The 16,664-nt window shown below is 39.0% G+C and overlaps 1 protein-coding gene across 3 annotated transcripts; it reads left to right on the plus strand.

The window, feature by feature from the left end:
- Window positions 1–12,169: 12,169 nt before the first annotated feature.
- Window positions 12,170–15,950, plus strand: prlhr2b (prolactin releasing hormone receptor 2b). 3 transcript variants are annotated; one of them, XM_084105368.1, is made up of 3 exons: window positions 12,170–12,289; window positions 13,831–14,289; window positions 15,202–15,950. In XM_084105368.1, exons 2-3 carry the CDS (start codon window positions 13,862–13,864, stop codon window positions 15,836–15,838), a joined length of 1,065 nt encoding a protein of 354 aa, XP_083961494.1. In that variant the 5' UTR covers window positions 12,170–12,289; window positions 13,831–13,861; the 3' UTR covers window positions 15,839–15,950. The 3 variants fall into 3 exon arrangements, with proteins under 3 accessions (XP_083961494.1, XP_083961495.1, XP_083961496.1); XM_084105369.1 differs by having other exon boundaries at window positions 12,173–12,289; window positions 13,834–14,289; XM_084105370.1 differs by having other exon boundaries at window positions 12,186–12,289; window positions 13,844–14,289.
- The last annotated feature ends 714 nt before the right edge of the window (window positions 15,951–16,664 follow it).

Here is a 16,664-nt window from a genome sequence, read left to right on the forward strand (position 1 = left end):
TCTGAACATCTTGAATTTCAGTGCTCCTATGAAGGCCAACAACATTTAGGTCATAAATGTTTTTATAAATGCGTCTGAAACTACATGTGAATTTTTTTTAACATTCTTTGTTGAGAAAGCGATTAAGCTGAGACCACAAAATTTCCATTCTAATTCGTACATCTATGACACACCATGGAGCCCTGCTACTTGGTCCTCTTTCGATCCTATTACTCATCCTACTTGCAAAAATACCATCAAACATTTAAGACCCACTGTCTGCCTCTTGATGTCATGCTTGCTCACTTTTTAAAGCAAGTTGTAAATATTGTTGGTGCAGATGTACTATTTTTTGTAAACTTGAGTTTGAGCACTGGAATTGTCCCTGATAGTCTTAAACATGCAACAACTGCTCCAATGTTAAAGGCCCCAAATTCAGACACATCTGTCTTGGCACATTTTAGACCAATCTCTAACCTACCATTTATGGCCAAACTGTGGTGTTATTTCAATTACAGGCCTTTCTTAGTACAAACCATATTTATGAAACTTTTCAATCTGGTTTCAGAAAATTACATAGAAATGAAGCCTAGCGCAAGTTCTGCCAGGAAGACTCAATCATGCTCGTCACTTATTACCTTCTCATCTATCCAATCATATCTTACAGTTTTTTCTGAATGCTTAAACCCTAACCGTGATTCTTATAGCACAATTTCTAAAACTATTAATACTAGCAAAACCACTCACTGAGTTTGCAAAACTAAAAGCACAAACACTGCTTTGAACTCAGTTTGCAATTTTGTAACACACACTTTGCAAAACTGTAGGTACAATCCACTGCACAACACTCTTTTTGCGGAACTGTAAACACAACTCACTGCTTTACACTCAATTTCCAAATGATCAACACACTCCTAGCAAAACTATACAAATGTATGGCTATTATTTACAACTATTTTGCCAACTGTCTGGCACACTGTCACATGTGAAAACTGTTTTAGATAATTAGTTCACTTTGCAATCAGCCTAAGCCACAGGTAAGCTGTCCGTGTGGAGTACAATGGAGGGAGCAGGAAGAGTGAGAAGAGTGAGAATTAGAGGAGGCAGAGGAAGAGGACGCGGAGGTGAAGAAGTAGGAGGAAGAGGACGCAGAGGTGAAGAAGTAGGAGGAAGAGGAGGAGGAAGAGGACGTGGAGGTGAAGAAGTAGGAGGAAGAGGATGCAGAGGTGAAGAAGTAGGAGGAAGAGGAGGAGGAAGAGGACGTGGAGGTGAAGAAGCGAGAGGGAGAGGACGACAAGGACAAGGAGGTGAAGTTAGAGGAAGAGGACAAGGAGGAGCAAGAGGAGGGGGAAGAGGAAGGGTAAGAAGAGTAAGAAATAGAATTACTGATAACATCAGAGCTACAATAGTGAACCATGGAATGACCCTGAGGGAAGCTGGCCAACGGGTTCAGCCTAACTTGAGCCGCTACACTGTAGCAAGCATCGTAAGGACATTTCGAAATGAGAATCGGTTAGTACAGTCACTTTGCATTACGTTTTGTAGCACTGCCATACTCTAATGAGAAACACAGCAATACCATACATGTAAAAATACTGAAATTGTTACTTTACAGAATTGCTAGACGTCCAGATGCTGGGGGCAGAGGAAGAATGTTCACTGCAGAACAAGAGACCCATATAGTCAATATGGTAATTGCAAATAATTCCATAATGCTGTGTACTTTCCCGCAACAGAATCCGAATGAAACAAATCTAGAGTCCCTTCTGAAAGAAACAGTGAACGTGTAAAATAACTGCGTTATGACTATGTGCAGGTAAGCTATAGTATCATATAGTATCATTGGTACTGAATCTGGAAGTGCATACTGTAGTAATGTGCATGGGCCTGCTGTGCTGCATTTGTTTTGTCTTGTCCAGAGAGTGATGGAACTAGAGGCAAATGCCATGGGTCATGAGCTGCTTTTTGTGGATGAGGCCGGTTTTAACCTCACTAAAACAAGGAGACGTGGCAGGAACATTATTGGACACCGTGCCATAATCAATGTCCCAGGACAACGTGGTGGTAACATAACTATGTGTGCAGCTATAAGTCAAAATGGTGTTGTTCACCATCATGCAACCCTAGGCCCATATAACACTGCACACATTATTACATTCCTGGACACCTTACATGACATGCTCACTAATGTTCAGAGACCAGAGCAGACTAGATACGTCATCATATGGGACAATGTTAGTTTCCATAGGGCTGCTTTGGTCCGCAACTGGTTTACAGATCACCCACTCTTCACTGTACTCAACCTCCCCCCATACTCTCCATTCTTGAATCCAATTGAAGAGTTCTTCTCTGCCTGGCGCTGGAAGGTCTATGACCGTCATCCCCATCAACTCATAGCCCTTTTACAGGCAATGGAGGAGGCATGTGGGGATATTGACCAGGCATCATGTCAGGCCTGGATACGGCATTCCAGAAGATATTTTCCCCGGTGCCTTGGACTAGAGGACATTGCATGTGATGTAGAAATTTTGTGGCCGGACCCAGAGAGACGACACGATGTAGACTGATTTTTTTTTTTTTTTTTGTGAAATTACTATTTTGTTTTTTGACTTGGAAAAAAACACTTGTGTTTGTTTTGATGTGTGTAAATAAACACCAATACTTGAAGTTTGGATCCCTGTATGTTTACAGAACTATGACAAAAGTATGACCTCAAACTGACATAGCCTACCTTGTGCACAGAGAAAGCAAAAGCCAGATGTGTTTTTTATTCATACCATCAGTGTGTAGTTGGCGCATTGTGTGCTTATTAATGTGATGGCTTGTGTTAACTGTTTGATACGAAAATACCATTTTTACGAAGGTTTGAAGAGTTAAGCAAGGTTTATTAGCTTTTGCAAGAGAACTACAATGTTTTGCTGATTTGGTGAAAGGTTTTCTTATTTGTGTGTTGAGTTTTGCAAAAATAGCCAATAGTTACAAAAAATGTGCTTAAGCCATCAGAAAAAACTGTAATAGCCCAGTATAAAAGGGTGGTACTTACACATGTCTGAGTTCGCAGATGCTGTCGCTTCAACCACCTCCATCCTCCCCAACCACCACCAAAGATGGGACCTCTCCTCCATCCCCCCAACACCACCATGTTGGGTCCTCCCCTCCATCCTCCCCAACACCTCCAGACGGGCTCTCCCCTCCATCCTTAAGCCGCCAGGATGTCCTCTTCCTCCTTCCACCCCACCACCACCAGATGGCCCCCTTCCTTACTTCGCAGGGGGAGGGCTGCGCCCCTGCCTTTGTCTTCAGGCAGGATATGCAGATTCCGTACCCTCGGAATGCGAGTTACGGACGGGGCCTACGCCAAAGAATTTGATTGTTTGCTGAGCTCTTAAATAAATGTTCATTGTCACAGTATTAATTCTCTCCTCTTTCTGGTAGAACTGAATCTGCTCTACTAAAAGTCTCAAATGACATCCTATTGGCTACAGATGCTGGAAATGCTGTTGCTTTGGTCTAACTAGATCTAACCTTTGATATGGTAGACCATAATAAACTTATCTCTCATTTAAAAAATTGCATTGGCCTTAGAGGTATCACTCTTGAATGGTTCCGGGCCTTCTTAAGTGACCGTAAGATTTCTGTTAGTATTGGACAACATACATCCTCCACTGCTTCTTTGACTTGTGGTGTCCCTCAGGGTTCCATTCTTGCTCCGATTCTATTCATGATATATTTGCAGCCCCTGGGTTCAGTCTTTCATAAATATGGGATTTCTTTTCATTTATATGCTGATGATGCCCAGTTGTATCTCCCTTTACAATCTAATGATAAACATGCAATGGGAGCTCTGATTGATTTTGTTCAGGAACTTAAATTATGGTTAACAAATAATTTCTTGACATTAAATGAAGACAAAACTAAAGTGATTCTGTTTGGGCCTAGTGATGCTGTTAATGCCAGTATTTATGACCTTGGTTATCTAACCCAATGGGTCACCCCGTGTGCAAAACAATTTAGGCTTTCGATTTGATTCTGGTCTTAAGTTTGATAAGCAGATCAATGTGGTAGCTAAAGTCGCCTATAGCTAAAGTCAAATCTTGAAAAAGTAATTCATGCATTCATCACTTCCCACTTAGACTATTGCAATTCGCTCTATTATGGGATTAATCTGTCATCTAAGTATGGGGTGATTACAAATGGTCCAGAATGCAGCGGCCAGGCTCCTGACTAGTTCACGTAAGTTTCAGCACATCACTCCTATTTTGATATCATTGAAATGGTTGCCGGTAAAATTTAGAGTAGAATTCAAAATATTAACCCTGGTTTTTAAATCCTTACATAATCTTGCACCAGTCTATCTTGCTGAGTTGGTGCATTCACACAAATCCACTCAGATCGGGACATTTAGGAATGTTGTCCATCCCTGGGTCCAGACTGAAACACTGTGGTGATCAAGCTTTTTCTATGCTTGACCAACACTCTGGAACAAGCTCCCTATAGCCATCCGAACAGCACCATCTCTTTTTGTTTTAAAATGCTTAGATCCTATTTTCTTGAACAGATGTTGTCAGTCTAGAATATGTTATGTAGTTGTATTTTATTCCTTTGTAAATTTGTATGTACAGCACTTTGGTCAACCCATGGTTGTTTTTAAATGTGCTTTATAAAGAAAGAAAGAAAGAAAGAAAGAAAGAAAGAAAGAAAGAAAGAAAGAAAGAAAGAAAGAAAGAAAGAAAGAAAGAAAGCAAGAAAGAAAGAAAGAAAGAAGGCTGGACTTGATTTTATCCATTAGGAATTGATTGAATCACTATAAGTGATTTGGATATAGCAAATCATTTGAATGACTTTTTTATAAAGAAAACTGCAAATTTAAGATCTAGTATGTTATCATACCCTAAGGATTCACCTTGTAATAATGTGAAGAACATTATGAGGAATAAATCTTGTTCATTGACATTTGGTACAGTTAAAGAGGAAATTGTTGAAAAGATGTTGCTCTCTCTCCCAGAGGAAAAAACTGCAGGTATAGATCACTTGGATGGCAACATTTTTAAAACTGTTGCTAATATCTTGTGCAAGCCTATCAGTCATATTTTTAATAGATCTGTGCTAAGTGGGGTGTTTCCGGAAATTTGGAAGCAGTCTAAAATTATACCTTTAGTGAAAGATGATAGATTAGGTCTCACCGAATCAAATTGTAGACCAATTAACATTCTCCCTATATTGAGCAAAATATTTGAAAAGTTACTTTTTAATCAAATGCTGCAGTACTTTGTATCAAATAATTTGCTCTCCAATTCACAGCATGCTTATAAGCCAGGACACTCCACTAACACTGCATTGGTACAAATGGTAGACCAGTGGCTAACTTTTATGGATGACAAAAAGCTTGTTGGTGCTGTGCTGCTGGATTTCACAGCAGCTTTTGATGTTATTGACCATGACATTTTACTGTCTAAGCTTAAGTATGGGTTTTCACATCAGTCTGTGTCCTTGATATGCAGTTATCTCTTTGGTAGAAGTCAGCAGGTATTTTTTAATGGGAGCTTTTCTGATTGTAAACAGTTGTCATGTGGTATTCCTCAGGGCAGCTGTTTGGGTCCATTGTTGTTTTCTGTGTTTGTTAATGACCTGTCACATGCTGTTTCAAGAGCAGATGTTGTACTTTATGCAGATGATGCTACAATGTTTTATGCATCACCTACAATAACTGACATAAGTTGCACCTTGCAGAATGAACTTAATGCCATTACAAATTGGGTGAAACTTAATAAATTAGCTCTCAATATATCTAAAACTAAATGTATAGTCTTTGGTACTAAACGTATGCTTGGCAAGCCTTGCAACTTAAATCTAATTATTGATACATCTGTGGTAGAGCAGGTGAGTCAGACTAAACTCTTGGGTGTGAAGCTGGATAGTCAGCTCTCTTGGGCTGATCAGATTGACCACATTGTGTCTAAAATGGCCAAAGGCATTGCTTTTTCCCGGAGATGTTCAGTATATTGTCCACCATCAGTTATGAAAACAGTTGTCCAATCTTTAGTTCTGTCACATCTGGGGTACTACCCAGTAATTTGGTCCAGTGCTGCACAGGGACATCTGAAAAAATTACAAATCGTTCAGAACAGAGCCGCAAGAGTAGCCCTTGGTTGCTCTTTTCGCTCCAGTGTGGATAAAATGCATACCTGTTTGGGCTGGCTAAAGGTGGAGGACAAACTTAATATAAGTCTTCTCTGTTATATGCACAATGCTCTATTTAAAAACAATCCAAAATCTTTTGTAGATAAATTGGTTTTTAGTGGGTATTGTCACGGACATGTTACGCGTCAGGTGAGCTCAGGTGTGTTAGTATCTGCAAGGTCCAATTGTATGACAAGAACAGTTTTAGTTAGATCGTCATCTGCTTGGAATAAATTGGACTTAAGAACAAGGCATATATCCAACATTATGTAATTTAAGAAGACTCTAAAACAGATGACAATTAATAGTATTACACCAGTTAATTTGTGACTGTTATAGGTACTGACATTTTCAAATGCTGTATGTGCGTGAATGTGTATATGTGGATAAATGTATACATGTGGTTATGTTATATGTATGTTATATTTGTGTATTTTAACTGTACACACGTTTTAGTACTTTTATGGGCCCCAGGAAGACTAGCAACCACATTGTGGAAGCTAATGGGGATCCAAATAAATAAACAAATAAACAAATAAGTGGACTCTATATGAGAGCCCATTTATATGATTTAAGACAACACACACGGATGAACTGGTCATAAAACGTCAGGAACATGCATTTAAAAAGTACTTATAGCCAATTTCAACATGTTCCCCTCTTTTTAAATGTCCTCTTAGAAACAGCTTAAAATAGCTTAGAGTGAGACAAGATAGACCATTTTGCCACTAATACATCCGAATAACCTTGTGTTTAATGCAACAAGCAGAAATGGGGAGTCATACTGGGAAAAACAGACTAACCCTTTCAGCATCAAAGTCTACAGCTGGTCAAAATGTCTTTTCAACAAAACAGCATCTGAAAATGTGTATGAAAGCACGTACACCCTATGCTGTACTGCTCATTGTTGACTAGAGGAAGAGCATCATGCCTTACAGGGTTAAGAGCTTCACTCACGCTCATTAGACGAAGTGACCGTAAAGGGAAATCTGCCCTTAAAGGCATAGTTCATTCAAAAATGCAAATGCTGGTATCATTTAGGCCTATTCATCTTCATGCTGTTCCAAACCTGAACAAAAGACTTGCAGGTTATGGGGGTTTGGAATGGCATGAAGGTGAATAAATGATGACAGATCTATACTTCCACAGAGAAAACAAATGCTCTGTACAATTTCACAAATAATCTGTTTTGATGGTCAAGCTGAGCAAATTAATTATAATAAAACCCATGTGGCATTCAGAGCAAATATAAAGACATGCATTTTATTCTCCGCTCATACTAAAATGTGATCATTTCCCATAGCAACAAGCAAAAGGCTGATCATTAAATATCATTAAGATTTCAGCATCCACAAAAATGTTTTCGATGCTTTTTAGAGACCTTTAATCGGAATCTCAACTGTGACGCAACGAACTGGCGAACACAGAAGAGAGGGAAGAAAAGAAGAGGAACGTGGGAATGAAGTGAAGTAACAAATAGAGGTGGTAGTAATGAGAAAGGGAATTATGTTGTGAGGGAGTGAGGACAGCTGGGAGCTGGTCACTAAAAGCAAAATGGATGCGTTTTGTGAGGAAAGATAAAGTGCACTTTAAACACTTTCTTACAACAGAACTGATGCCATGTTTTTTATATGTCAAATTTATCTATCACCCTTTGATGCCTTCTAAAGAAAACGTAAAAAATAATGTTCTTCTATACAATAACAAGACAAATAAAAGCCATTAACAACCAGAAAAGACACACATCTGCTGATGCCATGCAGGCTAACAGCCAGACAGCAGGATGGTAATTGGCTTGAACATATGGAAGCCACTGAAACCTGAACAAATAAATCTAAATTAAAGGCCAAAGTCACAATTATTCAATAACGATGATAAATGCCAACTGATTTATACTCCGAATATTTCATTTAAATGGCAGGGATAATCATGAGTCCACTAGAACTCTGTGATCAGCATCCTGCTTTCAACTTAAAACTACTATAAATATATCTGCATACATACAATGTACTCACATCATGCCTGTCTTCTTCTAGGAACATGTTTGAAAGCTGTACAAGTAGCCCGACATCTTAGTAGACTAATCTTAGTAGACTAAAACATATTATAGTAACGTCAAATGGGAAATAATATGTGCAATATGACACAAAAACATACAAGAAGATTATAAGCCATTTAGACGACTCTCATATAATGGAATAATGCAGCCTCGTATACATTAGGGAATCTGTTCTGAATATGATGGAGGCCATAAATGGTGTGCTATTAATTTAAAATTATCTTGTGCGAGTAGAAGCTCGTCCTATGATAAAGTGCAGCAGACCAATCTGATATTAATTCAGCTTGTGCTAACGCCACTCACTAAAGACGTCATGCGTCGCATTATGTTTTCCCCTCAAGCTAAGTTGTGATACAGAATGTCCACACACAAACAAAAAATAATAATAATATTTCCCTGAATGTCAGGCCTGTGTGGCTCCTTTTCAAGTGTTTTGTTTATCTCTTCATTACAAGCATGCTATACAGCAGTGGGTCGTTTACTGTTAATAAGAACGAGTCGGAAACCTGTTCAGCGAAGATGTAGAACATTAAAGTCACCATGAAATCAAATTGAAATTTTTTTTTTTTTTAAAGGAATATTGGAGTATTTATTATAAATGATTCCTCCATACTAGGGCTGGGCGATATGACCAAGATATGGCCTAGTATTTGATCTGGATTTCCCCCTTGGGGTTAAAGTGCAATCAGAAACAACAAGCCAAAAAGACAAGATGGCAGGCCCTGCCTTTGTAAACAATGAAAATGTAACATAACATAACATAAAATGGGTGGATTGGGATTGGGGGGATTAAAAAATAATAATTTGCATCACAATAAGTGTATTGTGATTGTCAAAACATTTGGTAACTAAACAGAAGTTTAGTGACTACACAATGTTTACATGGTACAATGACTGGTATGCTACTGTTTTTATTATTGCTTGACACAAATTTCACAATTTCAATTCAATTCAATTCTTGTGATTTGATTCTGATCTTGATTCAATATCAATTCCTAGATATTAAAGAGAAAAACGATTTTCATTCAAACAAGTCGACAAAAACTACACATTCGAGTTAATCGATAAAATCTATTTATCGCCCAGCCCTTCGCCATACAAATCTTTTTCTTTTTTTCATATACCGGCATAATTTTTAATCAAAATTACTTCCCCCCTCCCTCTAGCAACTACATCTCTTCTCTGATGATGCGTTTACTGGCGCAAGGGCGGGGCAACCTCTCACATGACATCACAGTAATGGCAAACTACAACGATCCAATCAATTTCCGATGCCAAAATCACATCCCACCCTACATTTTTTTCTTGTTCGAGAAGCAGTTACCACTCACTATAGTACAGAAAAGAGACTATCACAACTTCCATGCTGACTTTGCATGGAGTGTGAACATCCATAATTTAAGATGCACTAAATAAAGCTGTAGTCTGTAACTTTGTGTTCAAAATTTATATAATAAGCAAGTACATCATGAATCTATTTTCCAAACCATGTTTTTGTCTTATCCTGAATCAATTAAAGTGTTTATATTCTGACTATTTTAGACTGGTACCGCGGAGTAGCCCAGTACCTGTGTCGTCATACACAGAGAGAAGTAGATACACACAGTTCTGTTTATTAACCAGGAGCATGTCTATGTTCCCACAGCCCTATGTTCCCACAGCCCTAACATACCTAAACCTACCCCTCACAGGAGGGAGACTTGTCTGGGATGTTATTGGGCTATCCCTGTACCAGTACAAACACTAAAACCTACCCTTCATGGGGGAATTAGGCTTGATTGTTTGACATACCTAAAACCTACCCCTCACAGGAGGGAGACTTGTCTGGGATGTAATTGGGCTATCCCTGTACCAGTACAAGCACTAAAACCTACCCTTCATAGGGGACATAGTTAAATGAGAGAACATAGGACTGTGGGAACATAGGGCTGTGGGAACATATGGTTGTGGGAACATAGGGGGGCTGTGGGAACATAGGGCCTAATTTTAAAAAATTTAGGTAAAAAAAAAAATCTTAGAAATGTGGGAACATAGGGCTGTGGGAACATAGGGCTGACCCCTATTAGGGGCTAGAACACCAAAAGTTACGGACTGCGGCTTTAAACTGATTAAAACGTAGACGACTGAAAATAATCACACCAAATGGCAAAATGTGTGATAAAAGCACTTGCAACAAATCAAGTATCAGAAGCTGAGCAAATAAAAAAGAAACAGTGCTGCTAAATGGTGGTTTAATTTAGTTTTAGTGTTTATATGTCATTATTATTCTTCAGAGCAGTTGCAGGTGTTTGTTACTGGCAGCACAACACAGCAGATTTCTGGCCTTTAGGCCGTAGAGCTCATCATTTAAAACTAACCACATAAGTGTGAGAAAATTAATACAAGCTCATTAGTTTGCTTGTTATTTTGACCTCTGGGCTTGTATCAAATTAGCATTTTTCCAATTTTACTTTATTTTTTGGATTGGTGGTGTGTTGTGTCAGTGGTTACTGTTTAATGCTTCTTTGCCTGAAAGAAGAAGTTCAACTTTACCCCAAAATTAAAATTCTGTCAGCATTTACTCACCCTAATGTCGTTCCAAAACTGTTTTCTTACACAAAAGGAGACGAAGAGGTTAGTCATGGTGCTCTATCCATATTGATCACTATCAATCAGTGTTAGACAGTTTCATGTGAAAGCTCTTTTATATGTGTTAATCGACTGCAGCTCCATGGCTTACATGACGTCAGATGTAAAACTTGAGATCCACAAAAGCTTTGCAGAAGAGATAAATTGCAAAGACCATTTTTTTAATTAACAGCAGACAGAAGGGCAGTGTACTAAGTATTCAATGACTTTCATTTCGGCGACTTTTTATATGTCTGTAACTGTCAGTACATTTCTGTTCATGGTGTTTGAGGTTCGTCTCGCGCAACCAAATTGTCTTTTGGCACCACTAGCGGAGGTAGCTTTAAACAAAACAAAAACTGTCCACATTTGTGATGTGTAAATTTATAATATAGCCTAATAATCAATTTTGTCAAGGAGCGAGCTGTTGCCTCCTCAGTGGATAGGCCTACCTTAAAAACCCTAAAGAAAAGTGCATGTATTTTGTGGAAGAAACTGTGTTGTGACTGTAAAGATAAATATTACCCTTAGAGAAGCCTGTTAGAGAGCCACGTGTCAATTTATCTGTTAAATAAAATACCTTACTCACCTGTTTAGTAATAAAAACGCCATCTCCATGTCCTTTTTCAACGTTTCAAATCCCTCAGTTCTCGCCATCTCCGAAAAGCCAAGCCAATGTTGATTCTGGTTTTATTAGTGTTCAGTCACTTGCCAGCAGACTTTTTTTTTTAAACGGGTGATTCCCTGGAAGTTATCTGCTCATTAGCTGCTCCATGTCAACATTTCTCTGTCAGTATGCCCTCAATTTTTCTGTTTACTGATACAAGGAGACACGCACGCGGTGAATGACTTAAGTATGCAATTTCTCGCGAAAAATATCACGATATTGGAAGAAGGATATGATGCATTGACTCATTATTTAAATTTTGTTTACTTGGGGGGAAAACTCACAGTGGCCTTTAAAAAACTTTAAGTAGGTAGCCTATATTCTAATTGATAAAATAATCGTAACCAAAACCGTTTCCTTCAACTCCTTTGATGAGTTTCGCGCCTTATAATTATACCCCTTTTGTGGATACAGCGTTGTTTAAAAACGTTGTCGAGTATCCTATATATTCTTATTAAAAAAATTAACCAAAAGCTTTTTTCTTCTTCTTCTTCTTTTTTACCTCCTTTGACGAAGTTCGAGCTTTAATTAGACCCACCCACCCCTCCCAACCCTTCCATTCGCACCCGCAACGGTCTTCACTGACAGGGTGACAGAAGTTGCTAGGCTTCAGGTTTGCTTGAGTAAACGAGTGGCAGTTGTGGAGCACTTTTTCCTGCAGCACATTCGGTCTTTCTGATTTGTGTGGTTTGATTCTCGGAGCAGAAGCTGCGCATCAGATTTTGAGAGACACTCGGAGAACCACACCGGGGAAACGCTGCTTTCACACACTTCTCAGAAACAGTATTGTGTCTCAGGTAATGTATTGTTTTTTATTCTAACGCAAATATCCTGAAGTCTCGTTGATCTAGGCTACTGTTAATTTGACTCTACGTCGTATGTTCTTATTAGTCAAATTATATTTAAAGTATGCATAGCTATATATTTAGAAGATCCCGGGGCTAGTTGTCACTCTCCCCGTCACACAACACAAGGGCTATATCTCAGTAACTAAGGTTTTGATTAAAAAAACAGCATTGGCTCTGCATGTTCGTTTCAAGCATCATGTGGACACGAGAATATCTTTTTAGTTCAGCCCTGAAATAAAATAAAAAAAACATAAAAAAACCAACCCTGCAAAACTTAACAATAGATATGTAGTTGTGATAGCTGTATTATTGATGGATTGATAGATAGATTTTTTTTTTTTTAAGAATTTCACCATCAAATCTACATTTTGGCTAGAGGTATCAAGGATGGATCAAAGCTGTGCATGTTTAATTTAGCAGTTTGTGTGTGCTAGAATGATTAAATGTAAAAAATAAAATACCGTAAATAGAAAAACACTCTATGGATGTAACCGAGAACAGAAGACTTTATTTCTGACTGGTGAAGAAAGTTATATTATCAGCATTATTACACTGACAGTAAGAGAATTATGGTATTGCAGATTCTCACCCATAAATAACATAATTACCATGTCTGGTACTAATTCCTTCTCAGACCATATAGATCCATATGACATGACCTTTATTCTCATGTATAGTCTATATTTATTCAAGTAGCTCTTTATCTGCTATCCTCATTAGATGATTGCATGTGATAAGATGCTGTCCTGATGAATATGATGAAATTCTGTGATTCAAAATGTCTTTAGAGATGTTAATGAACTCCAAATGTATGAATTTTGAAAAGTACAAATATTCCATGCAACCTCTCAATTAACATGATCACACAGCCTGCATGCAAATGAATGATAGAAGAATAGTAAAATTCAGTTTAAAACAGTTTAGCCTGTTGCACTTCAAGAGATCTCAACTTTCTAAAATAATTGAATGTCAACTTAATAGACATATCTCATAATTCTTCCCATATCCACCATGGATGTTTGAAAGGGGGTATTTTATGAAACTGCAAATGTTTCATTTTTGCAAAACTGAACTCAGCAAGAACAGAGAACACAATGCCGATTCATCAAAATGACTGGCATTTGAGTTTAAACTAAACCAATTTAGCATTTACACAGATGACGTGAGCGCAATATTTGAATTTAAGAAGCGTTTACCTGCTACGTTTTGACATTCATCATTCTTGTTTGTCTGACTGTGAAAGTAGATTAATGTAGGAAGATTACAAAAACCCTTTTGAAAAATACATCACTGCAGGCACACTGTTGTGTTTTAAAATGCTGGGATGCTGGAACAAAGTGAACGAGAAGCTTTTTTACGACCTTCATTTTCTATAGTCGCTTTCAAACAGGTACATTAAAGCACTTTGATTCATAAATGAGCAGCCAGTTATGTAACAACATATTCAAGACTGAGTGCGACCTTTGAAAAACCCTTGTGTTTTCATCCAGCAGGTGGAGACAGAAGTGTTTTGACTGAAGGATGGAGGGTTCTGGTTGGCAAGGTGGAGAAGAGCCTCCTGGAAGCCACGTGTACGAGGTGACGGTGGTCCAAAACACCACGGCCCCTCACAACTTTCCCTTCGCCGACGTAGCCCTGCTGCAGACCTTCAAGCCGCTTATCATCCCCTGTTACGTTCTTGTGCTGCTGGTCGGCGTCTTTGGCAACTACCTTCTGATCTACGTCATCTGCCGCACGAGGAAGATGCACAACGTCACCAACTTCTTCATCGGTAACCTGGCCTTCTCGGACATGTTGATGTGCGTGACCTGCGTCCCTTTCACGCTGGCCTACGCCTTCAGCACTCACGGATGGACGTTCGGACGCTTCATGTGCTACCTGGTGTTCTTGATCCAGCCCGTCACTGTATACGTGTCCGTTTTCACTCTCACGGCCATTGCCGTCGACAGGTGAGTGAGGCCACCGGACCTTCTAATGATCTCAGTAATGGCTCAGATGCTAGATATCTAAGCTGAGTGGGGTTAAAGTGGGTCAGATCACTTGAGATGAAAGGATGTCCAAAGGATGTGCACTGAATGATGGTTCTTTTGAAAAGGGTTTTGCGTCTTTGGAGACCATTAGAGGTCTCTAAAGTGAAGTCTGCAGTTTGAGAGAAGGTCACTGTCCGTGCTGTTTCCCCACTACTGCTTTGATGTTTGTTGACAAAATTGAATTGTTTCTTGCTTTCGTAACTCAAAAAATATGTCATATTTCACTCGATAAATCGAATACAGAAAGAAATAATTATATTTTATAGTAGAAAAATTAAGCCTATTTTAAGATATTTGCATTGTGACATTATTTCACATTTTCTCATTACCATAATTAAACAAATATTCTTACTATAATCTCAAAAAATTGTAAAAATTATAATAATATTAATTGTAAAATACTGTTTTTATATTTCATTTAAAAATTTTGTAGTGAATTAATTTATGTTGATTTAAATACATAAAAAACAATCTATTACTGCTTTATCACCATAGTAAAAATATAACTATATTGATTATTTTGAGAATTAAAATGATATTTTAATATAAATTATGATTATGAGAATTATTTATGCATTATTCTTTTAATGAGATTAACAGGAATTAAACGTAAAATGTCCAGAGGAATGACAGTAATAAGAATTTGAATTTAAAAGTGCTTAATGGTACAAAAAATATTAATATGTTCTAAAAACAGGCTTCATTTTCTTTATACAAAACATAATACTTTTTTTTGGGGGGGGGGGGGGGGGTAATTTTTGAAAGAAAAAGACTAAATAAAATAATGAAATATATTTTATAATATAATATAAAATCTCTGTGTTGTAACAGGTACTACGCTACAGTTCACCCTTTGAAGAAGCGAATCTCAATGGCGGCTTGCGGTTACATTCTGTCTGGGATCTGGCTGCTGTCGTGTGTGCTAGTCGTTCCCGCTGTGGCCCACACGTATCACGTGGAGTTCAGAGAAGAGGGTCTGACCATCTGTGAGGAGTTCTGGTTGGGCCAGGAGACCCAGCGGTTGGTGTACGCCTACAGCACACTGCTACTGACCTACATCCTTCCTTTATCCGCAGTCTGCGTCTCTTACTTCTGCATCTCCGTCAAACTCCGGAACTGCGTGGCCCCCGGACACCGCACGCGGGACCAGGCCGAGGCCCAGCGGGCACGCAAGCGGAAGATCTTCAGGCTGGTGTCTCTAGTGGTGGCGGCGTTCGCCGTCTGCTGGCTGCCCATCCACGTGTTCAACGTCCTGCGCGACATCGACATCCGCCTCATCAACAAGCGCCATTTCCTGTTGATCCAGTTGTTGTGTCATCTGTGCGCCATGAGCTCGTCCTGCTGCAACCCGTTCCTGTACGCGTGGCTGCACGACCGTTTCCGCGCAGAACTGCGCAAGATGTTCACCTGCCACCGTCGCATTGGCATTCCCGCCAACCACTGCGCGACGGCGAGCGTCGTACTATGACGTCACTGTGGGCTTCAGAAAAGATAAAAACTCGTGACGTGCCATTTAATAAAGGCCAACAAAATGTAAATACAAGAAAAGACGAGATGGATGGAAACACTTGAGGCCCCTCACAGCGAAATCCTTTTTCATTCTTCACTTAGGGGTAAACAAAAAGTGCAGCGGTATTCAGTTAGCGAGAGTATTTCCACATCAAAGACGGTGGAGATGCAGAGCCACACCTACCTATTATGGTGTCACCACGGACCAATGGAAGTTCAAAGGTGTTTACTGGCCGGCACGAACTTTTCTGGAAAGTTCGCTGTTCCGAACTCCCAAAACTAACTTTGTTTTAGCGTTTGTTCGAAATAATGTCACACCAGTTCGTTCTTCAATTTTGCTTGTGGTCTTAAAGGAATAGTTCACCCAAAAATGAAAATTAGCCCTTGATTTACTCACCTTCAAGTCATCCTAGGTGTATATGACGTTCTGCTTTCAGACGAATACAGTCGGAGTTATATTAAAAAATGTCCTGGCTCTTCCAAGCTTTATAATGGCAGTGAATGGCCGTTTCTGTTTTGAAGTCCATAAAAGTGCATCCATCCATCATAAAAGTAATCCACACGGCTCCAGGGGCTAATAAAGGCCTTCTGAAGCGAAGCGTTTGTGTATGAAAAATATCCATATTTAAAACTTTATAAAGTAAAATAACTAGCTAAAAATATATATATATATATTGCACCACTGGTGCGTCACTATTCCATGAATGGTCTAAAACACAGTTGCCCTCATGTTTTGCCACAGGACGGCAATCTTTTGTCATCTTTGCAGGAATGTAATATGAAGA

Source organism: Abramis brama (assembly GCF_963993115.1).
Source record: "Abramis brama genome assembly, chromosome: 25".
NCBI classification, from domain to species: domain Eukaryota; kingdom Metazoa; phylum Chordata; class Actinopteri; order Cypriniformes; family Leuciscidae; genus Abramis; species Abramis brama.

Coding starts and splice junctions, on each gene's coding strand:
- prlhr2b (XM_084105368.1), top strand. CDS start 13,862: ATGGAGGGTTCTGGTTGGCAAGGTGGAGAAGAGCCTCCTGGAAGCCAC. Junction 14,290..15,201: donor ACGGCCATTGCCGTCGACAG/GTGAGTGAGGCC, acceptor GTGTTGTAACAG/GTACTACGCTACAGTTCACC.